This window comes from Nannospalax galili, unplaced genomic scaffold, assembly GCF_000622305.1.
Source record: "Nannospalax galili isolate Female #2095 unplaced genomic scaffold, S.galili_v1.0 scaffold611, whole genome shotgun sequence".
NCBI classification, from domain to species: domain Eukaryota; kingdom Metazoa; phylum Chordata; class Mammalia; order Rodentia; family Spalacidae; genus Nannospalax; species Nannospalax galili.
The window spans coordinates 2,651,303-2,671,817 of NW_008330486.1; the positions used below are offsets into that span (position 1 = coordinate 2,651,303).

At 41.2% G+C, this 20,515-nt stretch overlaps 1 protein-coding gene across 2 annotated transcripts in view; it reads right to left on the reverse strand.

Moving 5' to 3' along the window:
• The window catches only part of Pigb (phosphatidylinositol glycan anchor biosynthesis class B), a 27,881-nt gene that overhangs the window by 5,072 nt on the left and 2,294 nt on the right, over positions 1-20,515 (reverse strand). Inside the window, exons 3-9 of one of the 2 annotated variants that reach the window (XM_017801938.2) lie at positions 20,185-20,302; positions 16,079-16,183; positions 12,920-13,050; positions 10,874-11,014; positions 6,028-6,079; positions 3,726-3,937; positions 2,838-2,902 (exon numbers count right to left, since the gene is read on the reverse strand). In XM_017801938.2, coding sequence (XP_017657427.1) covers positions 2,838-2,902; positions 3,726-3,937; positions 6,028-6,079; positions 10,874-11,014; positions 12,920-13,050; positions 16,079-16,183; positions 20,185-20,302 — 824 coding nt within the window. The remainder of the gene's footprint in view (positions 1-2,837; positions 2,903-3,725; positions 3,938-6,027; positions 6,080-10,873; positions 11,015-12,919; positions 13,051-16,078; positions 16,184-20,184; positions 20,303-20,515) is intronic. The other variant, XM_017801940.2, reaches the window with a different exon arrangement.

Sequence of the window (20,515 nt, forward strand, 5' to 3'; positions counted from 1 at the left end):
TTTTTTAATTTCTGGGAAAACTGTTAACTCTGTTTAATTTCAGTGTTTACATGTGAAAAGGAGCAATTCAATTTTGGAATGGGACTTAACTGGAGAACAGGTCTGGGAAAGAATGAGGCTAAAGCACTGTCTTAACCATAGGTTACTGACCACAGGCAGCGGTATCAGGAAGTTCTGGTTATTACTCTACAGGAAACAGCTGTATTTTCATCTGTCACAATAACATCAATACATAATGCCTAAAACAAGTCTTTAAGTAGAACTGTAAACATTAGATACCAAAATAAATACCAAATAATGCAATAAAAGAGTATTTATGCCGGGCGTGGTGGTGCACACCTTTGATCCCACCACTTGGGAGGCAGAGGCAGAGGCAGGTCTCTGAGTTCCAGGACAGCTGGGGGCTACAGGGGAGACCCTGTCTCAAAAAGACCAAAAAAGGAAAAAAAAAAAAGTATTTATTTGTGCAAGGTAGCATGTGCCAGTAATCCTAGCTAATTAGGAGGCTAAATCAGGAGGATTCTTTGAGGCCAGCCTGGGCACTTTGCAAGATCTGTAAGTTGAAGCAATCCCTTTTAGGGAAGAGGACTGGGAAGGATATGAGAGAGACCTTTTATTTTTGAGAGGGTCTCTAGGTTGGTTTGGAACTTGTAGTCCTTCTGCCTCCCATCTCCCAAGTGTAGGGATTACAGGAATTTGCCAGCATGTCTGGGGTTGGGACTATTGCTCTGGAGTTTTCTGTTTACTTAAATTTTTCTTTTAGTTTTCTTGAGACAGGGTTTTGCTGTGACTGTAACCCAGGCTGGTCTCAACTAGCAGTCTTCTTGCTTCTGCCTCCAAAGTTCTGGTAGTACAGACATGTGTTACTACAACTGACCTGGTCTTGAGCTTACTGCAGAAGCAGGCATATCTCCTGAGAGTTCAAGGCCAGACTGGTCTACATAGGAAATTCCAGACCAACCAGGATTACATAGAGAGACCCTGTCCCACAAAGAATGAATTTCACTCTTCTGTCCCAGTTGGTTACTCATTTCCTTCCTCCCCCAACTTTTGTTTTTTTAAGGTTAAAATTTTTTTTCATTTATTTTTATTTTATATGTATGAGTGTTATGCCTGTGTGTGAGTGCACCTGTGTCATGTAGTGCCCAAGAAGGACAGAAGAGTTCGTTGAATCTCCAGGAACTAGAGTTACAGATGGTTGTTAGCTGTCATGTGGGTTCTGGGATTTGAACCTGAGTCTTATGCAAGAATAGCCAGTGCTCTTAACTGCTGAACCATCTCTCCAGCTCCTCCTCTTCTTTTAAGGTTTAAAATTTGAAAATTTGAAGGATTTTTTAAAAAGGAAATTACAAGAGAGAATGACTTTTAAAGTTCAATACACATTAGAGTGAGTTGTTTGTTTGTTTTTGATGGTTTGAGCTAGGGTTTCATGTAGCCTAGGCTGGCCCTGGACTCCCAATTCTCCTGTCTCTACTTTTCATAAAATAAAAAGGTAAAGCTTTTCTGTATAAAAGTATTAAAACTAAGCCAGGTGTGGTGGCACACACCTGTAGTCCCAGCACTTGGGAGGCAGAGGCAGGCGGATCTCTGTGATTTCAAGGCCAGCCTGGTCTACATAGTGAGTTCCAGGCCAGCTGGGGCTACAGGGAGACCCTGTCTCAAAAAGACCAAAAAAAAAAAAAAAAGTATTAAAACTAGTCTCAGCAGCTATAAATACATACTGTGTGAAAATGAAGACCCACATTTTAGCTGTACACTTCAAATACCTATTCCAAAGATGTCTCCTTTTTTTAGTGACAGACTGAAGTCAGAAATAGTACCACCAAAGAGTAATTTAGAGACAGGGTATAGCTCAGTGGTAGAGAGCACTTGCCCCAAAATGTGCAAAGGTCTGGGTTCCAGCAACTCCACTAACAACCACCTCTCCTCTCCCCAAAAAGTGGCTTGGGCTTGCTGTAATCCCAGCACTTAAGAGGCAGAGGCAGGAGTATTGCTACAAGTCTGAGATTGTCCTGGTCTATATAGCAAGTTCCAGGGCAGCCAGAGCTACAGGGCAAGACCCCGACTTACCCCCTACCCCATAAAAAAGTACACTGCCTGCCTAGTGGATCCTTATGTTGTCATTTTAATATTTATTATTTTTTATTTTATGTGTATGATGAGTGTATTGCTTGCATGTATGCTAGTGCACCCATGTCATGCAATGCCTGAAGAGGTCAGAGGAGGATATTAGTTCCCCTGGAACTGGAGTTAAGATGGTTGTTAACCACCATGTGGGTGCTGGGAATTGAACTTGGGTCCTCTGTAAGAGCAACCAGTGCTCTTAACCACCGAGCCATCTCTCCAGCCCCCTTATGTTGTCATTTTATTTGATATGAGGAAAATATACTTATTTAGAAGCTGGGCATGGTTGCTCACACCTGTAATTCCAGTACTTGGGAGGCACAGGAGGGCTGCCTAGGCTACTTAATTTCAGCCAGTCTGTGAGGTGTAGGGCAGCCTGGGCTACAAAGTGAGACCCTTTCTCAAAAATCAAATAAATACCCCCAAAAGATACTTAAATCACAAAAAGAAAATACTGTACTAACAGAATGTGTAATTAAGAGGCAGCTCTTCAGTCTACTTGGAAATAATTTATTGGGCATTTATAGTCTCTTAACTTTCTAAAAAATTACTGCTTTTTGAGAAATCCAGCTATATAGCCAGGTTGGCCTGAAACTTGTGGGTGTTCCTCCAGATTCTGCCTCCCAAGTGCTAGGATGACAGGCAACGCTACCATGCCTGGCTTTTTAAAACTATTTCTATCACATTTTTTTTTTTGTATTAAAAACACTTACCACAGAACACCATACAAAGTGGTAAAACTGGATAGATAAACCTGAATTCTTTGTGGCCCAACATGCTATAATAAAGGATATTAAGAGAAAACATTTCATCATATTGCATGAGTCTGAGAAATTATTTAAAATGAATATAATTAAAATGATTTTTTTCCAAGTATCTGAGATTGAATTTCTCTCTCTCTCTCTCTCTCTCTCTCTCTCTCTCTCTCTCTCTTCTCTCTCTCTCTCTTTGAGATAACTATCACTTATAACTACTTTCCTGCCTGTGCAACTCATGTTGATGGGATAGAAGCATCATCCACCATGCTTGGCTTCAGATTCAGTTTCTTATTTCAGGAATCACTCTTTCTAAATTAAAATGTGATTATGATATGTTAAAACATAATATTTAATGGCAAAGTGAAATTACAAAGTACAATTATGTTTTAGAAAAAAATTCTATTACTAATCCAATTAATATCTCTCAAATTTGGAATGAGGATATGTCATTAAAAAAATGTCTTTAAGAATTTGTGTGTTGGGGAGGGGGGCAGCATTCACACCACAGTGCACATGTGAAGGTCAAAGGATAACTTGTGGGAGTCAGGTCTCTTTCCACCATGTGGATTCTGGGAGTCAAACTGGGGTCCTCTGGCTTGGCAACAGGTGTGTTTACCTGCTAACCCATCTAGCCAGTCCCTCATTTTATTTTATAGTTAACAGATGTTTAAATGGGTCTGATTTTCACCATCTGAATACCAGCATGACTACTGACTTTTATCTTCTGAAATCATCTCCACTGCTATATCCTAAGAGTTAAAGTAAAAGCTTGCTTTTGAAGACTTATCATTTCTTGGTAGCATTTAAAAGTTCATCTACTTGAACAAAGGAAGCCTTCCTTACCTGTATACCAGCAGAGTCCATAGCACAGTCAGCAGTAGTATGTAGAGCTTCCTAGGGGCTAGGAAGCAGCCATGGATAAAGAAGGGTAAGTGGGTTCCCAGGACGACAGGGAACCCTTGACTGAAGTACCAGTGCCATGGGTGGGAGCCATAAAATGTTCCCAAATTCTGCAGCACATTAAATCTCAAGAAGTTCAACTGGACCAGAGTCCACTGGGATGAGTGAAGGAAAAAGAAACAAGTGGGTCAGTGTCAAGTTCTGATCTTCAGCATTAGAGAATCTGACAGAATTGCAACATTAAATCAGAATTTAAAATCAGGCAGCAGTTTTACATTAGTAATTCTGATTAGTGATTCATGAAATTATTTTTTTCTTCTAAATTATTTCATGTGTTCTTTGTTAATTTGTAAATAATGGGTCTTTAAAAATTATTTACTTATGGCCAGGTGTGGTGGTCCATGCCTTTAATCCCAGCAGTCAGGAGGCAGAGTCAGGTGGATCTCTGTGAGTTCAAGGCCAGCCTGGTCTACATAGCAAGTTCCAAGCCAGCTGGAGCTACAGGGAGACCCTGTCTCAAAAAGACAAAGAAAAAAATTATTTATTTATTGTTATTTTATGTGAGTGTTTTGCCTGCATGTATGTATCATTGGATCCCCTGGAACTGGAGTTACGGGTGGTTGTTAGCCACCGTGTGGGTTCTGTGATCCAAACTCAGGTCCTCTCTAAGAGCAGCCAGTGCCCTAATTGCTGAGCCATCTCTCCAACCCCAGGTTTTTTTTTTTTTAAATGATTTTTTTTGCTTGTTTGTTTGCACAAGGGTTTTTATTTCCAGTATGTTTATTGGTAAATGTGTAGTGCCTGCATGAAGACCGGAAGAGGGCAACAGAGCTGCCATGTGCTGTGAATCTAACCTGGGTTCAAGTTTTTGATATTTAAGATGAATCTCAAAATTTATGAATGAACGGTCATACATATTTTGGTACTGTTAGTTTTATATCCAATTAAGAGATTGATTTTTTTTAATTTATTTTTATTTTTAGCCAGTCATGGTGCCACATGCCTATAGTCCCAGCACTTGGGAGGCAGGGGCAGGTGGATCTCTATAAGCTCAAGGCCAGCCTGGTCTACATAGTGAGTTCCAGGCCAGCTGGGACTACAGGGGGACCCTGTTTCAAAAAGACCAAAAAAAATTTTTTTTTAAATTTTAATTATGTGTCTGTGTGTATGTATGTGTGAGTGCAGGCGTACATGGAAGCCAGTGAAGGGCATCAGATCCCTTAAGTTATTTTTTGACAATTTGATACTATGTAGCCTTGCCTGGCAAACAACTTGTTAGGTAGACCAGACTGGCCTAAAACTTGAGGTGATTTTCCTGTCTCCTCCTGAGTGCTGGGGTTAGGGGTATAAACCACTACATCCTGCTTTTAAAATAATGTATTAGAGCTAGGTATGGTGGTGCACACTTTTAGTCCCAGCACTTGGGAGGCAGAGGCTGGCGATCTCTGCGAGTTTAAAGCCAGCCTGGTCTACTTAGTGAGTTCCAGGCCAGCTGGGGATACAAGGAGACTGTCTCAAAAAGACCAAAATAATAATAATAATAATAATAATAATAATAATAGTAATAGTAAATAATGTATTAGAGAGCTTGAATATTTCCCATATCAATTTTATTCTAGTGCCTTACAATGTCATTATTTATTAAGGTAAAATTCTGCCAGTGTTACAATTTCAGTTTTAGCACAAAGCAATAATAACAGCAGTGACACTCGTGACAGGTACAAGTGCTCACACGCACCCAGAACTGCTACACATACAGTACATGTGCTACCTCATATAATCTAAAGAGATAGAACCATAGTCACTTCCAGAAAAAGGTATCAAGGAAAAAAGTTGTGAAACTTATCCAAGATCACAAGATTTGTAATCTCCCAAACATGCTGTGACTTTTAAGGGCAGAATTTAAAACAATGGAAGGCCTTTAATCTATCACATTTCATGATAAGATTACCTCTGTTCTGAAATATTAATGAATTTGTTTTGAGACAAGGTGTCTTATAGCCCAAGCTGGCCTCCAACTCCCTATATGGCTGAGGGTAAGTTTGAACACTTGATCCTCCTGCCTCTATCTCCTCAGTGCTGGGATCACAGGTGTGCACAACCACACCAGGCATGTGACACAATACCAGGTATGCACCACCATACCCAGATTGAAATACAATTGTATTAAAAGTCTAACTTGAGGTTTCAGGTCAGTAAATGGTTAAAATAAAAATAGCTGTTAGCTTAATGTAGTTTTACTCACTTGGCCAAAAAAAATGCGATCAATTATCAGAGACAAACTCAACGTTATAAATCTGAAAGACAAAATAGAATGGTGAGTCACATTTTTGAACTTGCTGGAAGTCAGTGTTGCCACAAGCTTCTGGAAATGCCTGTACCCAAAGTCCCCCAAACAAGCCTTACAAGTTCAGCAACTGGTATGCATTCCTACCGTGAGAGATCTTTCACTGACAAGATGGTGCACTGAAGTAGACTTAAACAACAATGCTGCTGTTTGGTTTTTTATTTTGAGATGGGTCTCCCTGTAGGCCCCGCTGACCTTGAATTCACACTGTAGACCAGGCTGGCCTCAATCTCACAGAGATTCACTTGCCTTGGCCTCCCAGTGCTGGGATTAAAAGGCTTACGCCACAACGCCCAGCTAACTGCAATGCTGTTTTATCTACTGTTGGATAACCAACCTGTCAACATAAAAAATATGAATATTGGGTCTGGAGAGATGGCCCAGTGGTTAAGAGCACTGACTGCTCTTGCAGGGGACCCGGGTTCGATTCCCAGCACCCACATGGCGGCTACGAACCGTCCTTAACTCCAGTTCCAGGGGAATCTGAAGCCCTCGTCTTACTTCTGAGGCATTGCACGACACGGGTGCAGTCACGTACATGCGAGCAATACACTCTTACAAATAAAATTAAAAAAAAAATGAATATTTATTTTCTAGTTCTTGAGGTTAAAAAATGTCCAGGTGTAAGTTTGTGCCTGTGGCTCAAGGTGTGTCTTAAGAGAACAGCCTCCAAGGTACTCGGTTGCTGGCAGTTCCAGGGTACTGCAGTTCATTCACTTACAGTGCAGTGTGTGTAACTGTGTCACTGTGTTTATTCTATTGATTGACACAGTTTTATTTTTAACTATTAGGAAGACTGTTGCAACAGACAGTCTTAAAATATGTAAGTGTCCACATATGTTGTTTGGTTGGGTAGGTAGACACAATGCTTGTATAAAGCAATCAGTCTTACTAAGTAATTCTGCAAAATGGTAGTTATCATTTTACGTTTTCATGAGAATATGTAAGGGCTCTACATTGTTTTTAGCCATTTGGGTATTTCATAGCTGGTCTGGAATTTACTGTGTAGAACTCACAGATCTACCTGCCTCTGCCTCCTGAATGCTGGGATTAAAGGCATGTGCCACTACACCCAGCAAAATGAGTCCCTTTATACTTTGTGGCCATTGGGAGGTTTTTGTTTTGTTTTTTTTGAAGTAGCTGTTAGGATCTTTTATTGTCTTTTGAGTTACCTTTTTTCTTATAGACTTTTACACTGTTTTTAATTTTTTTTTAATATTTTATGTGTATGAGTGTATTGCCTGCATGTAGGTAGGTGCACTCATGTCATGCAATGCCCATGGAGGTCCAAAGAGGGCATCAGATTCCCCTAGAACTGGAGTTAAGGACAGTTGTTAGATGCCATATGGGTGCTGGAAATTGAACCTGGTTCCTCTGCAAGAACAGCCAGTGTTCTTAACTACTGAGCCATCTCTCCTGCCCCTAGACTTTTACATGTTTTTTAAATTATACTTTAAAAATCTATTCTGGATATAAGGTTTGGGCTGATCAGTTGTATTGCAGATACATTCTGGTCTGTGGCTTGTCCTTTTTCTTAATGGTGAATTTTAAAATGTCTTTAATTTTTATTTTTATTTTGTGCAGTGCTGGAGAGCAAATCCAGGACTTGATGTTAAGTGCTCGCCATTGAGTCTTACATCCAACTTAAAGGTCTTTAACATACTTAAACATATCTCAGAGACAGAGGCAGATAGATCCCTGTGTGATTGAGGCCAGCCTTGTCTACACAGCAAATTTCAGAACAACTAGGGCTACAGGGAGTGCCTGTCTGAAAAACACACAACACTATGTTTTGTTCTGTTTGGATGTGCTTTGCAGTCATGAGGATACTCAGCTGGCTCTTGCAGAAGTAGTGTTGCTTTACCTTTACATTAAGATCTGTAATTTTCTGGGAGTTTTTTTTTTTTTTTTAAGTGGGAAGTAGGTTCATGTTTTTTTTTTCTAAGCCAGGCATGGTGGCTCAAGAGACTGATTATTCCAGCACTAGGGAGGCTGAGGCAGGAGGACTGCTGTGAGTTCAGGGCCAGGTGAGCTATAAGACCCTGTCTCTACAAACAAACAAACAAACAAACAAACCAACTAACCAACAATGTAAACCAGAAACAGCAAAAATAATTTTCCATTCTTGGACCCTGTTCTTCCACTAGTCTAACTGCTTTCTTTGTACTATTTCTGTTACTTTAATAACTCTTTAACTTTGCACTAAGTATTGATAATCTAGTACTGTAAGTCCAACTAACAATTTTTCCATCCAAAAATCTCTGTTCCTTTTGCATTCCCCCAGCATGTGTGAGACCCTGGGTTCAATCCCCAGCATGAAAAAAAAAAGAAAAAAAAAAAGGTTTTGTAGTTGTGCTCAGTGGTGTGTGCCTATTATAGTCCTAGGTAGACTGACTGAGGCAGGACTGTGAGTTTGAGGTAAACCTGAACTATACTCTGAGACCCTGTCTCAGGTTGAAAGAAAAGGTCTTGTAATCCCAGCACTTGTGAGGTGGAGGCAGGAGGATCAGCTATATAGCAAGTTACCTGGGTTATGTGAGACCTGGTTGTCTTTTAAAACCAAAAGGGGCGGGGGCGGGAAGGAGAAGGGAGAGGAGGGAGAGGAGGGAGAGGAGGGAGAGGAGAGAAGGAGGGGAAGAGTAGAAGGAGGAGGAAGAGGGAGGAACAACAACTCATATTCAGCCTAACACACTGATCAGTTTGGGGAGAACTGGTACTGCTCTTATCTACAGACATAGTATCTCCCCCTCTATTTAGGGTTTCATAAGTTCTTCTCAAAAATGTTCAGTTTTCTGGTCAGAGATTTGTGGGGTTTTGTGATAGGGCTTCATTCGGTAGCCCCAGCTGGCCTTTAGCTCATGGTGATCCTCCTGCCTCAGCCTCCTGAGTGCTGGGATTACAGGAATGACCACTACCCTTGGCAATATGATTATCTCCAGTCATCCAGACTTTTGACTTTGGGAGCAGACACCATACTTTATTTCTGAATTGTCAGATGCTTGTAGCAAAGTAGGTCAAATGCTCTTGAGTGAAAAACTATAGCATATTGCAGAGGATTAAACAAGCCTTTATCTCCTCTGAATAAAAGGCTGCTTGGTCTGGGCTTCACCTACTGTCTCCTTGGCACCATTATCACATGCTCCCAAGCTCATCTCCTTTGGCTACTCTGCTCTTTGTTCCTTGAACATGCCAAATACTGTTGTACTTGCTGGTTCCTCTGCTCTTTCTGGGGTTCTAGCTGGTTCACTCCCTCAGCTTTTTCAGGTGTTGGCTCCAGCATCTTCTTTTTATGGTCATCTTACTTAATTAAAAAGTAATCTGCTCCAGTCCACCCTCTGACATTACTTTTCCTGTAGCACCTATCATCACTTGACAATTACATATTTAACTCTTAGCAGTCTCCTCCCTCTAGAATGGACCCCTCATAAAGACAGGGACACAATGCTGATATGCCTTAGCAATGACAGCAGTGACAACCAGTGTAAGATGGTCCTTTGTAACTGCTGCTGAGTGAAAGTACATTCAAAAGATCACTGTCCTAGAAGGCAGGATGCACTCAACTGCTCAGAGAACAGTTATTCTGGTATTCTGCTGGATCTGGGATAGGTGTCAGACCTAGGCACTCAAGTATGTTAGATGATCCCATTCCATCACACTCACCAGCCCAGTGGCTCTGGCTAATTTTTAATTTCTTCATGCTTCTGTTTACTACAAAATAAATACGCTGACATTGCTTACATTCAAGAACTGTAAAAATCATGAGGCCATAGGTGCAAAATGGTTATACATTACAAAGTCCAATATAAATATAAAAGAATCAAGTACCTTAAAAATTTGAGAAAAATTTGGAAATAAAACAGTGAAATAGGGGCTGGAGAGATGGCTCAGTGGTTAACAGCACTGACTGCTCTTGCAGAGGACCTGGGTTTGATTCCCAGCACCCACATGGCAGCTAACAACCATCTGTCCCTCCAGTTCCAAGGGATCTGATACCCTCTTCTGACCTCCAAAGGCATTGCATGGCATAGGTGCACTTACACACACGCAGGTAATACACTCATACACATGAAATAAAAAATAAAAGTAACAAATAAAAATATTTTTATAAACATGGAGAAATAACAGAGACCCTCATTTAAGCAAATTACAATACAGCTAATCAGTATCATAAATATAAAACTAGAAAATGTGGGGCCGGCAAGGTGGCTCAGCCAATAAAGGTGCTTGCCATGCAAGCCTGACAACATGAATTCAATTCTCAGAACCCATGTAACATGTAAAGGCAGAAAGAGAGAACCAACCTCACAAAGTTTTACTCTGACCCCCACACATGTTCCTGTGCGTGCACACACACACACACACACACACACACACACACACACAATGATAAATAAGATTTAAAAACAGAAAATATAAAGTTGGAAGTATTCTGTTTTCTTGGACTGAGAGTTCTGTGACATTAGATATAATAATTAGCTAAAGGATACAAAATCATCTTCTTTTTTTTTTTTTTTTTTTTTTTTTTTTTTGTCTTTTTGAGACAGGGTCTCCCGATAGCCCCAGCTAACCTGGAACTCACTACGTAGACCAGGCTTGCCTTGAACTCACAGAGATTCGCCTACCTCTGCCTCATGAGTGCTGGTATTAAAGGCATGTGTCATCATACCCAGCAAAATCTTTTTCATAATCTATTATTTACAGGTTAGTAAAATTTACAGATGGCCATGGCCATAACCATACTTACCCTACAGGTAAAAAATGATGTAGAGTAAGATCAAGCTTTCTCCGTTCTTGGTAGAAATGTCTGAAGAGTAATGGTACCCATGGGATGAGAGCTGTGGGGCGGATGATGAAGGCGAGTGCAACCAGGGACGAGTACTTGACACTGAAAGAAGGAAATGCTGTCATCAGGAAAACAATTTACACTGATACAACCTTCTACTGTTTAGTTTTATTTGTTTTAAAATTTTATTTTTATTTTAGTGTATGAGTGTTTTGCCTGCATGCACGTTATGTGTATCATGTGTATGCGATGCCTTTGGAGGCCAGAAGAGGGCATCAGACCCCCTGGAACTGGAGTTATGGTTGTTAGCTGCTATGTGGATGTTGGGAACCAAACCTGAATCCTCTGCAAGAGCAGCCAGTGCTCTTAACCACAGAGCCATCTCTCCAGCCCTGTTTGCATTTTTTGAGATAGGTCTTATGTAGCTCAAGCTAACTTCAAATTCTCAGTCCTCCTGCCTCCACTTCCCAAGTGCTGGGGTTACAAGCATGTATCACCAAGCCTAGTTTAATATGTCCAAGTAAGAAGTAAACCCTTAGGGGCTGGAGAGATGGCTCAGCAGTTAAGAGCACTGGTTGGTCTTGCAGAAGACCCAGGTTCAAATCCCAGCACCCACATGGCAGCTAACAACTGTCCATAACTCCAGTTCCAGGAGATCTGACAGCCTCTTCTGACCTCCATGAGCATTGCACTACATGGGTATACTTACCTACATGCAGGCAATACATGTATACACATAAAATAAAAATGAATAAAATTAAAAAAAATAAACCCATAGGTTTACTAATGTTAATTGTATATGCTGAAAAGTATATTAAAATTTAATACCACAACTTACAAGTCTATATATCCTAATTATGTTATATTACTGAGACAGTCTAGTTTTCTCCCAGGCTTGGGAGACTAGGATGTCCATTTTCTGTATCTTCATGTTTAGCTGTGTAATAGCCTCATCATATATTAATAAGCCAAGCTTAATGCAGAAATGATCTTACCCAAAAACCTTTTCTGCAGGGAGAATAGACACTAGCATTGTTGGTGGACTCTGAAGTGGCTTTCTCCCTTTGAATACATCCTAAAAACTCCTACTACAAGAGAATTCTGAAATCAGATTTGACTTGTTTTCAAAAACCACATTTGGGGGGTGGAAAGGTGGTTAAGTGGTTAAAAATATTGGCTATTCTTGCAGAAGACCTAGGTTCAGTTCCCAGCACCCATTTGTCAGCTAACAACCATCTGTAACTCCAGTTCCTTGGGAAATGCCCTCTTCTGACCTCCAGAGGCATGGCATAACATGGGTGTACTGACATACAGGCAATATGCTCATTCATATAAAATAAAAATAATAAATATTTTTAAAAATCATGTCTGATCTTGGGTATAGAATAAAACCTAAAGTGTGGAGAAGGGCAAAGTCCCATTCCAGCCTCACTGTCTCCTTCCATTGGCCCTCTACACTCTAGCTACTCCAGACAGCCTGCCCTGAATACCTGAGGCCCTTTATAGTTCCTGCTTTTCTCTTTGCTTGCCCTTCCAGGTTGCTCCCCTCTACTGATTACCTGGTCTGTGTGTCCCTGCTGACCTACAGGGACTACTTAAGGCCTACCTTACTTTCTGCTTCTATTTGGTTTTGGGGAACTGGAAGGCAGGAGAAGTGTGGGTCAGGAAAGTTGATTCTCCTGGACATTACTTGCTCTCTAAAGACTGCCTGTGTCTGCCTCCCCTTATAAGGATTGCAGTATCTCTTTCCTCTAGCTTTACTAGACTTCTGATGCAATGATCTGGGGGTACTAAAGCATTTCCTAAGTCCTGTCCACACTTTGTAAACAGTGCTTTCATTAGATCTACCATCCATTCTGAGTGTATTCTGTTTATTGTCATTGAAAACCTTTATAACTACTGTGAACATCTGGGGGTCTTCTGGATATTACATGTTGATACCTAATATTTTTCAAAAGCATGTCTTAGAGATTTGTACATAATTATTAATAACAATATTTATCTCACCTGTTGCTGGACTTTGAACCTTCCAAAGGATAGTAGAAGAGAGCAATGACAGTAAGAGCAGTTTCCATGGTGTTTGTGAGGGTTCTGGTACAGCAATACCATGTGAACCAAGAGCACAACTGGCAAAAAAACTAAGACAAGTTATGAGCAAACACCTCTGAAATAGGAAGCAGAAGAGCTTACTATTATGTTCTCTAGAAAACAGCAAATGAGTGTAAATATGGCGAAAACCACATCAAAGGTAAGTGCATTTCCCTGTCAAGAATGTACATCAAGGAGCTGGAGAGATGGCTCAGTGGTTAAGAACACTGGCTGCTCTTGTAGAGGACCTGGGTTTGGTTCCCAGTACCAACTTTTGGCTCATTCCAGTTCCAGGGGATCCGACGCCCTCTTCTGACCTCTGGGCAGTGCATGACATGGGTGCACTTACGTACATGCAGGCAATACACTCATACACATAAAATAATGAATAAAAATTTTTTAAAAAAGAATGTACACAGCCATTATGACATCAGATTTGTATGCTAATAGCAGGAGTTTATACTTCAGGTGCTTTTTATGGTAAGCATTTAACTCTCCATTATACAAGATCTAACACAGAGATGGTAGAATTTTTGGAGCACTGAAATTCATAACTAGATCATTCCAGCCAGTGTTCCACATCCCACCTTATAGTACTGACCAAATTATTTTGAGTACTTTATATATATATTAAAATTTTAAGTTCAGAGTTTTGCTTTGTAGCTCAGACTGACCTAGAATTTGCTATGTAGCCCAGGCTGGCCTTGAACTAGTCAGCATCTGGCTCCTATATTTCTTTCTCTTTCCTTTTTTGGCAGTACTGGGGATTAAACCCAGGGTTTCATACATACTAGGCAAGTGCTCTACCTTTGAGCCTTAGCCCTGGTTCCCATAGTTCTTGGTGAAAAATTAAGATAGGAGAAAAAAAAATTAACAGGAAGCATTAAATTTTTTTTCTTTTTTTTCTGGAAGCATTAAAATCAGTGTTTTGAAGACCATGCAAATGAAAGTATCAGTAAGTCTACAATGTGATAGAAGTAGCTTCTGTCTCTTCTGACAGTTCTTTTCTTTTTTTCTGTCTTTTTGAGACAGGGTCTCCTTGTAGCCCCAGCTGTCCTGGAACTCACTATGTAGACCAGGCTGACCTCGAACTCACAAAGATCCGCCTGCCTCTGCCTCCTAAGTGCTGGGATTAAAGGTGTGCACCACCACACCTGGCCTCTTCTGACTGTTCTTTAAAGCATGCTCCAATTTTTCATCAAGTACAGATTCTCTTAACCAAGCAGAACCTAGGGCTGTTCTCCTGGAGGATTTTAAAGGCAGGCCGTGATCTACCAGCCACTTCGCAATGCACGGAAGATATGAAAACCAAATAAACATACTGACTTTATTTTATTTTTTTGGTGGTTGTTTTTGAGACAGGGTCTCATTACAGAGGCCAGTGAACGCACAGATCCCCTGCCTCTGCCTCCTGAGTACTGGGACTAAAGGCATGCACCACCATGCCTGACTTTATTTTACTTTATTGTTTTTTGAAGCAGAGTGGAGATTTACTACTAATACAGTTCTTAAGCACAGGGGTTTTGAGAAAAAGATGCTTTGAGAGACTAAAATACACCTGACAGGATGAGTATGGGCTTCTTCAGGGAATTAGCAAGGACCTGTCACTAAGTTAACCTATCTCCTTTTTAAAATGTTAAAGAATAGGGGCTGCAGAGATGACTCACGGGTTAAGAGCGCACTTACTGCTCTATCAGAGGACAGGAGTTCAGATTCCAGCACCCACATCAGGCAGCTCACAAATTGTGTGCCTGTAACTCCAGCTCCAAGGGATCTGTCACTCTCTTCTGGCCTCAGAAGGGGCACCTACATACAGATGACACATAAAATAACATCTTTCAAATGTAAAAGAACACAGTGCTTGCACAAATATGCCCTTTCTCTAATTACTGGTATGTCGTATTCCAGTAATGTGTTCTATTTTACATTGGTTGCTTGAAATTAGGAGTGTATTCCAATAGGAACAATAGAAATGGTAGATCTCTAGCCTGGTTCATGTAAGCTTATTTAATTCTGGAGAGTTGAGTAGAGAAACAGTAGTCCACAATTCAGTCACTCCTCAGGATATGGTTTAGATGGAAGAACCTAGTGAAGCTTTGAACCCATCTTGAATGAAGCCACACAAGACACTTTTCCACACCATATTCTCTCTCTCTCATAAAGCCCAGCAATCTCGGACATTCCAATCAGGGCTGAAAGTGCATTTCAGTGCAAAGTTGTGCTCAGGCAGAGCCCCAGAGCTGGAGGAACAGTGAACAGTCTTGTAAAAGCAGCTTTATGAGGCAGGTATGATTTAGAATTAGCAATCCTGAAGACCAAGAGAGATGTGAAGGGCTTCTTAAAGCTGGTTCCCAGGCTTAGCCTGCCTATGACTTGTGGCTCAGAAGATGGCACGGACCATATTGAGTTTACTGTTCTTTTTATTTTTTATTTTATTTTTTGGTCTTTTTTTGAGAAAGGGTCTCCCTATAGCCCCACCTGTCCTGGAACTCACTATGTAGACCAGGCTGGCTTTGAACTCACAGAGATCTGCCTGCCTCTGCCTCCCAAGTGCTGGGACTAAAGGCGTGCGCCAGCTTTATTTTTAATTTTTATGTCTTTTTGAGACAGGGTCTCTCTGTAGCCCCAGCTGACCTGAAACTGGCTGTGTAAACCAGGCTGACCTTGAACTCACAGACATCTGCCTGCCTCTGCCTACCCAGTGCTGGTTAAGGGCATGGACATCTGGCTTTAAAAAAATTTTTTTATGTTAAAATATATATTTAATTTTTATTTTATGTGTATGAATGTATTGCCTGCATCTAAGTGCACCCATGTCATGCAATGCCCATGGAGGTCAGAAGGTATTGGATCCCCAGGACTGTTAGCTGCCATGTGGGTGCTGGAAACTGAACCTGGGTCCTCTGCAAGAGCAAGTGCTCTTAACCACTGAGCCATTTCTCCAAACCCAGAGTTTACTGTTCTTAATTATGGAAATATTTCCAGAAAGTTCTATAGAATTGTTTCTAAAATTGTTTTAGGAACACTTTTTTCCCCTTGCATTCTCAACACCACAGTTTCTAGAATGTTAGGACTCACCACCCATCTTGCCACTTCCTGGTTTCCCAGCTGCTTCATGAGTGAGTAAAGCCGAATATCTGCTACAGCAGACAGAAGAGCCTGGCCAAGTCTGGGAATCCAGATCTTCATTGGGCAAAAAGAAAAAGGTGGCGTTACACACTTCTTCCTGCTTCACACTGAACTGCCAAAAAGTTTACTCAAGAAGCTAACCCATCATCAACTGAAAGCCATCTGTGCACCTCCTTATTCATTCATGTGCTTGAATGTGAATGAGAGGATCAAGGCCCAGAAGGGGTAGGTGATTTTCCCAAGGATACAGAGCTAGTTAGCATAGATGCCTGGATGCAAATTGAGATCTGCCTGGCACCAGAGCCCATGCTCTTAACAAATTACAAAGAGAGAAAAAAAAAAAAAAATCCGAGGCTAGTGAGATGGCTTAGCAGCTAAGAGTGCTTGCTGCCCCCTCTCCCCACAAATAACATAAATCTTTAAACTTTTCTTAAAATCCCACACATAATTCTACAATCATGGTAATTCACATGAAGAATGTATGCTGGCCATAATTCTACATGCTTGGAATCCTAATCCACTTGGAAGGTGGAGACAGGAGGTTTAGTCATTCAAAGTCATCCTCTGCTTCTTAGCAAGTTGGAGGCCAGCCTGGGCTACATCAGACCCTGTCTTGATACCCTACCCCTAGTCCTCTAAAAAGATTGCTCAGCTCAGCAGTTAAGAGCATTTGCTGCTCTTGCAGAGGACACAGGTTCCACCCACATGGTGGCTAACAACCATCCATCACTCCAGTTCCAGGGGATTAGACACCCTCTTCTGACCTCCATAGGCATTGTACAACACAGGTGCATTTATGTACATGCAGGCAATACACTCATACACATAAAAATAATTTAGAAAAAAGAATAAATTTAAGATTTAGCTAACAGAAGCCAGGTGTGGTGGTGCACGACTTAAATCCCAGCACTTGGGAGGTAGAGACAGGCGGATCTCTGTGAGTTCCAGGACAGCTGGGGCTAAGGGAGAACCTGTCTCAAAAAAAGATTTAACCAAAAGAAATTAAAGGGCTGGAGGTATGGCTCAAAGTACAGTACCTTCTTAGCACGCATGGGGCCCAGGTTACATTCCCAACACTACACTCTCCCAAACTCAGAAAGTGGAAAGGTCCCATAACTAAATTAGTTAAAACATTAAGGCCATGCACCAGCACCTGTTTTTACTGTATCACAGTTATCAGTGGCACAGCAGAATTTGCTCTTGGTTTGTTCAAGAGACATGTTTCAAAAAACAGGTAAATTTTTCACTGTATTAATTTTACAAATTAAGCTGTCAGCTGCCAGTGGTTTCTAACACTAGTTTCTCTTTGTCAGTATGAATATAAATACTTTCCTTACGAGTTATAGGAACTTTTTTTTGTTGTTTTTTTGAGACCATACAGCCCAGTCTAGCCTTGAACTTGATGTCTTCCTGGCTCAGCATCCCCGAGTGCTGGGATTACAGGTGTGTGCTACTGCACCTGGCACAGTACTTAAACGGTGTCCTACAAAACAGCAGAAGCACCTGTGTCCACACCTTGCTACTTTCTACTGGGACCTATAAGCTTCATTTTCAGGGCTCTGAGAGCTGCTGCTAGCATGCCAGTTAGGCTGCACACTTAGCATGGGCCCGCAGAGGATGCTAAATGAAGCTGGGTGTAGTGACACAGGTCTGCAACTCTAGCGCAGAGGCTGAGGCAGGAGGACTGCGATGAGTTCAGGCTAGCCAGGGACGAAACATTACTGTACAGCCAGCACGTTATAGTAAGAACATCTCAAAAAAGCAAAAAACTAAATGAATTTTTGGGCATTTAGAGCAGTACAGTTTTTTTATGAAATTAAAAGCCCTGCCATTTTGTTTGATTTCTTGAGACTGGGTCTGATGAGGCCCAAGCTGCCCTGGAAGGCCTAACTGCTCTGCCTCCTAAGTGCAAGGATTCTAGGTGTGTCCCACATCTGCTGCTCTTACTTCATTCTCAACTAGTTGTCCTTGCCTTCTGCATGTGTTGTTTGGAGATCCACATTCTAAGATGGATGCTAGTGAACTGCACAAGGTGTCCAAAGGGCACTATCATTATCAAGTTAGTAAGTGGAAATGGTCAGTTGGGGCAAGACTTTTTTGTTGTTGCTTGTTTTTTGAGACAGGGTCTCCTTGTAGCCCCAGCTGGCCTGGAGCTATGTAGACCAGGCTGGGCTCAGTTTTAGAGATCACCCTGCCTCTACTTTGGAAAAAACTTTCTGAGGGGTTTCTGCTATAGTTTGGATATGGAATGTTCCCCAAAGGCCCATGTACTGAGGGCTTAATCAAGTCTGTGGCACTGCTTGGAGGTGGTGGAACTTTCTGGAGCTGGGCTTAGCAGATGGAAGCTACATCTCTGGCAATGTGTGCTGGATGAGACCTTTGGACTCTGGTCTCTTTCTCTGCTCTCACTTCCTGGACCCTGTGAGATGAACACCTCCTTTTGCCTTGAGCTCTCACTGTGATGTACTGCCTAGCCACCAACCCAAAAGCAAGTCTGGATTGTTTTGGAAGGTGGGGAAAAGGTCAGGGAAGATTTTCTTTTAAATCACAAAGCACTTTGATAGGTTCACTAAAGGTTGAGGGTAACAGGTAGGTCTTGGAGGATAGGAAATTTGTCTACCACTTCATTTGCAATCTAACCTATTTTGGAGATAAAAAGAGATTTTTGATATTATGCAGTTTTGCCTGTAGTTCCAGACTTACGGATGCCCTACATAATCTTGAAGTTAGTTAATTCTGAAAGAGAAGTGAGTTCACTGCCTCTAAATTCAGCCCAAATCAATGGGGGTAACTGCTACTGCTGAATGCTCCTTCCCCATAACTATCTCAGTATAAATCATCAGTTCCCTAGGAGTCACAGGATCAAGCACCGCAGAAGGGAAGGCACAACCGTTTTAAATACTCCCACATCATCAGTGTCTTTCTAGGCTCCACACAGCACTCTCAGAATTGAGCTTCTTTGGACTACTGAGTCCCAGCTTTTCCCTGACTGAAAATGGAAAAGTTCAAAACTCCAAACACACTTGGAGGTCAGAGTCCAATCTGATTGCAGCCCAACAGACCCTGAGGGTGGGGGTGTAGCTCAGAACTTGCTAGCTCTCCCTCCAAAAGAAGAGTAATTCATCATCTACAAATTACAATCTTACTACTAATTACTACATACCACATTGATTACACGGGTCATTAATTTTTGTCAAGGGGATAGAGTTGGCTCAGCAGTTAAGAGCACTGACTGCTCTTGCAGAGGACCTTGGTTTGATTCTCAGCACCCACAGGCAGCTAACAACTGTCACAAGTCCCATTCCAGGGGATCTGACACCTTCTGATTTCTGTGGGCACTTACACACATGCAGGCAATATACTCACAGGCATACAAAAAAATAAAATGTTTTTAAAGAATTTGTCAAATTTTCCAAAAATCCAAATAATATATAATTAAGCTATCTTAAAACAGTTCCTCACAGCAGGATACTTCCAAGCTTTTTTCATTTGTGTGTGTGCACATCTATGTATGAGTGCATGCTCATGCACTTGGTTGCATGTTTGTGCGCATGCACAGATGCCAGAAGAGGGTGAAATGTGTCTTTATCACTCGTCTGTTCCTCTTGAGGCAGGTCTTTCCCTGAACCTGGGGATTGTGTCTTGGCAGGGCTGAGGTCAGCAAGTCCTGGCAGTTGTCCCATCTCTGCCCACCCAGAGCTGGGGTTATAGGTGTTTACAGGTACAACCAGCTCGTTACCTGGGTGCGGAGATCTGAATTGAAGTCTAGTCCTCATGATAGTGGTTGGTCTACACAGTGAGTTCCAGGACAGCTGGGGCTACAGGGAGACCCTGTCTCAAAAAGACCCCCCCCCCAAAAAAGTATTGGATATACATCACAGTGTCTTTGGTGTTCTGGGCTTCCCAGATATGGCTGGACTTTAGCAACAGCAGTCTTTTATTTAAAAACAAACTTCATGATTGCAGGAAGGTTGTTTGCTTAGTACCAAGTCACCTTTCAAAAAGGAATAAATCAGGATTTAACAAGTATTTTTATCATTTTTATTTAAACTTACCAGCAACTGAACATTATCTTTCCCCAAAAGATGCAAAAATTTATATATGCTTGCAAAGATTAAGGGGTAAGTGTAACCTCTCAATCTTTCTGTCCATTCCCAGGTCAAATAACCATAATTGTCTATATTAAGGAATAAATGTCAAACAGCATTGAAAAAATGTATTTTTATTTACACTTCCATTTATAAGGCATTATTTTATTTTTTAACAATGAGATTTAAAAAAATATTTGGTTTGATTTTTTTTTTTTTTTTTTTTTTTTTAAAAAAAAAAAAAAAAAAAAAAAAAAAAAGAGGACGATAAATCTTTCACTGTGATATATCAAAATAA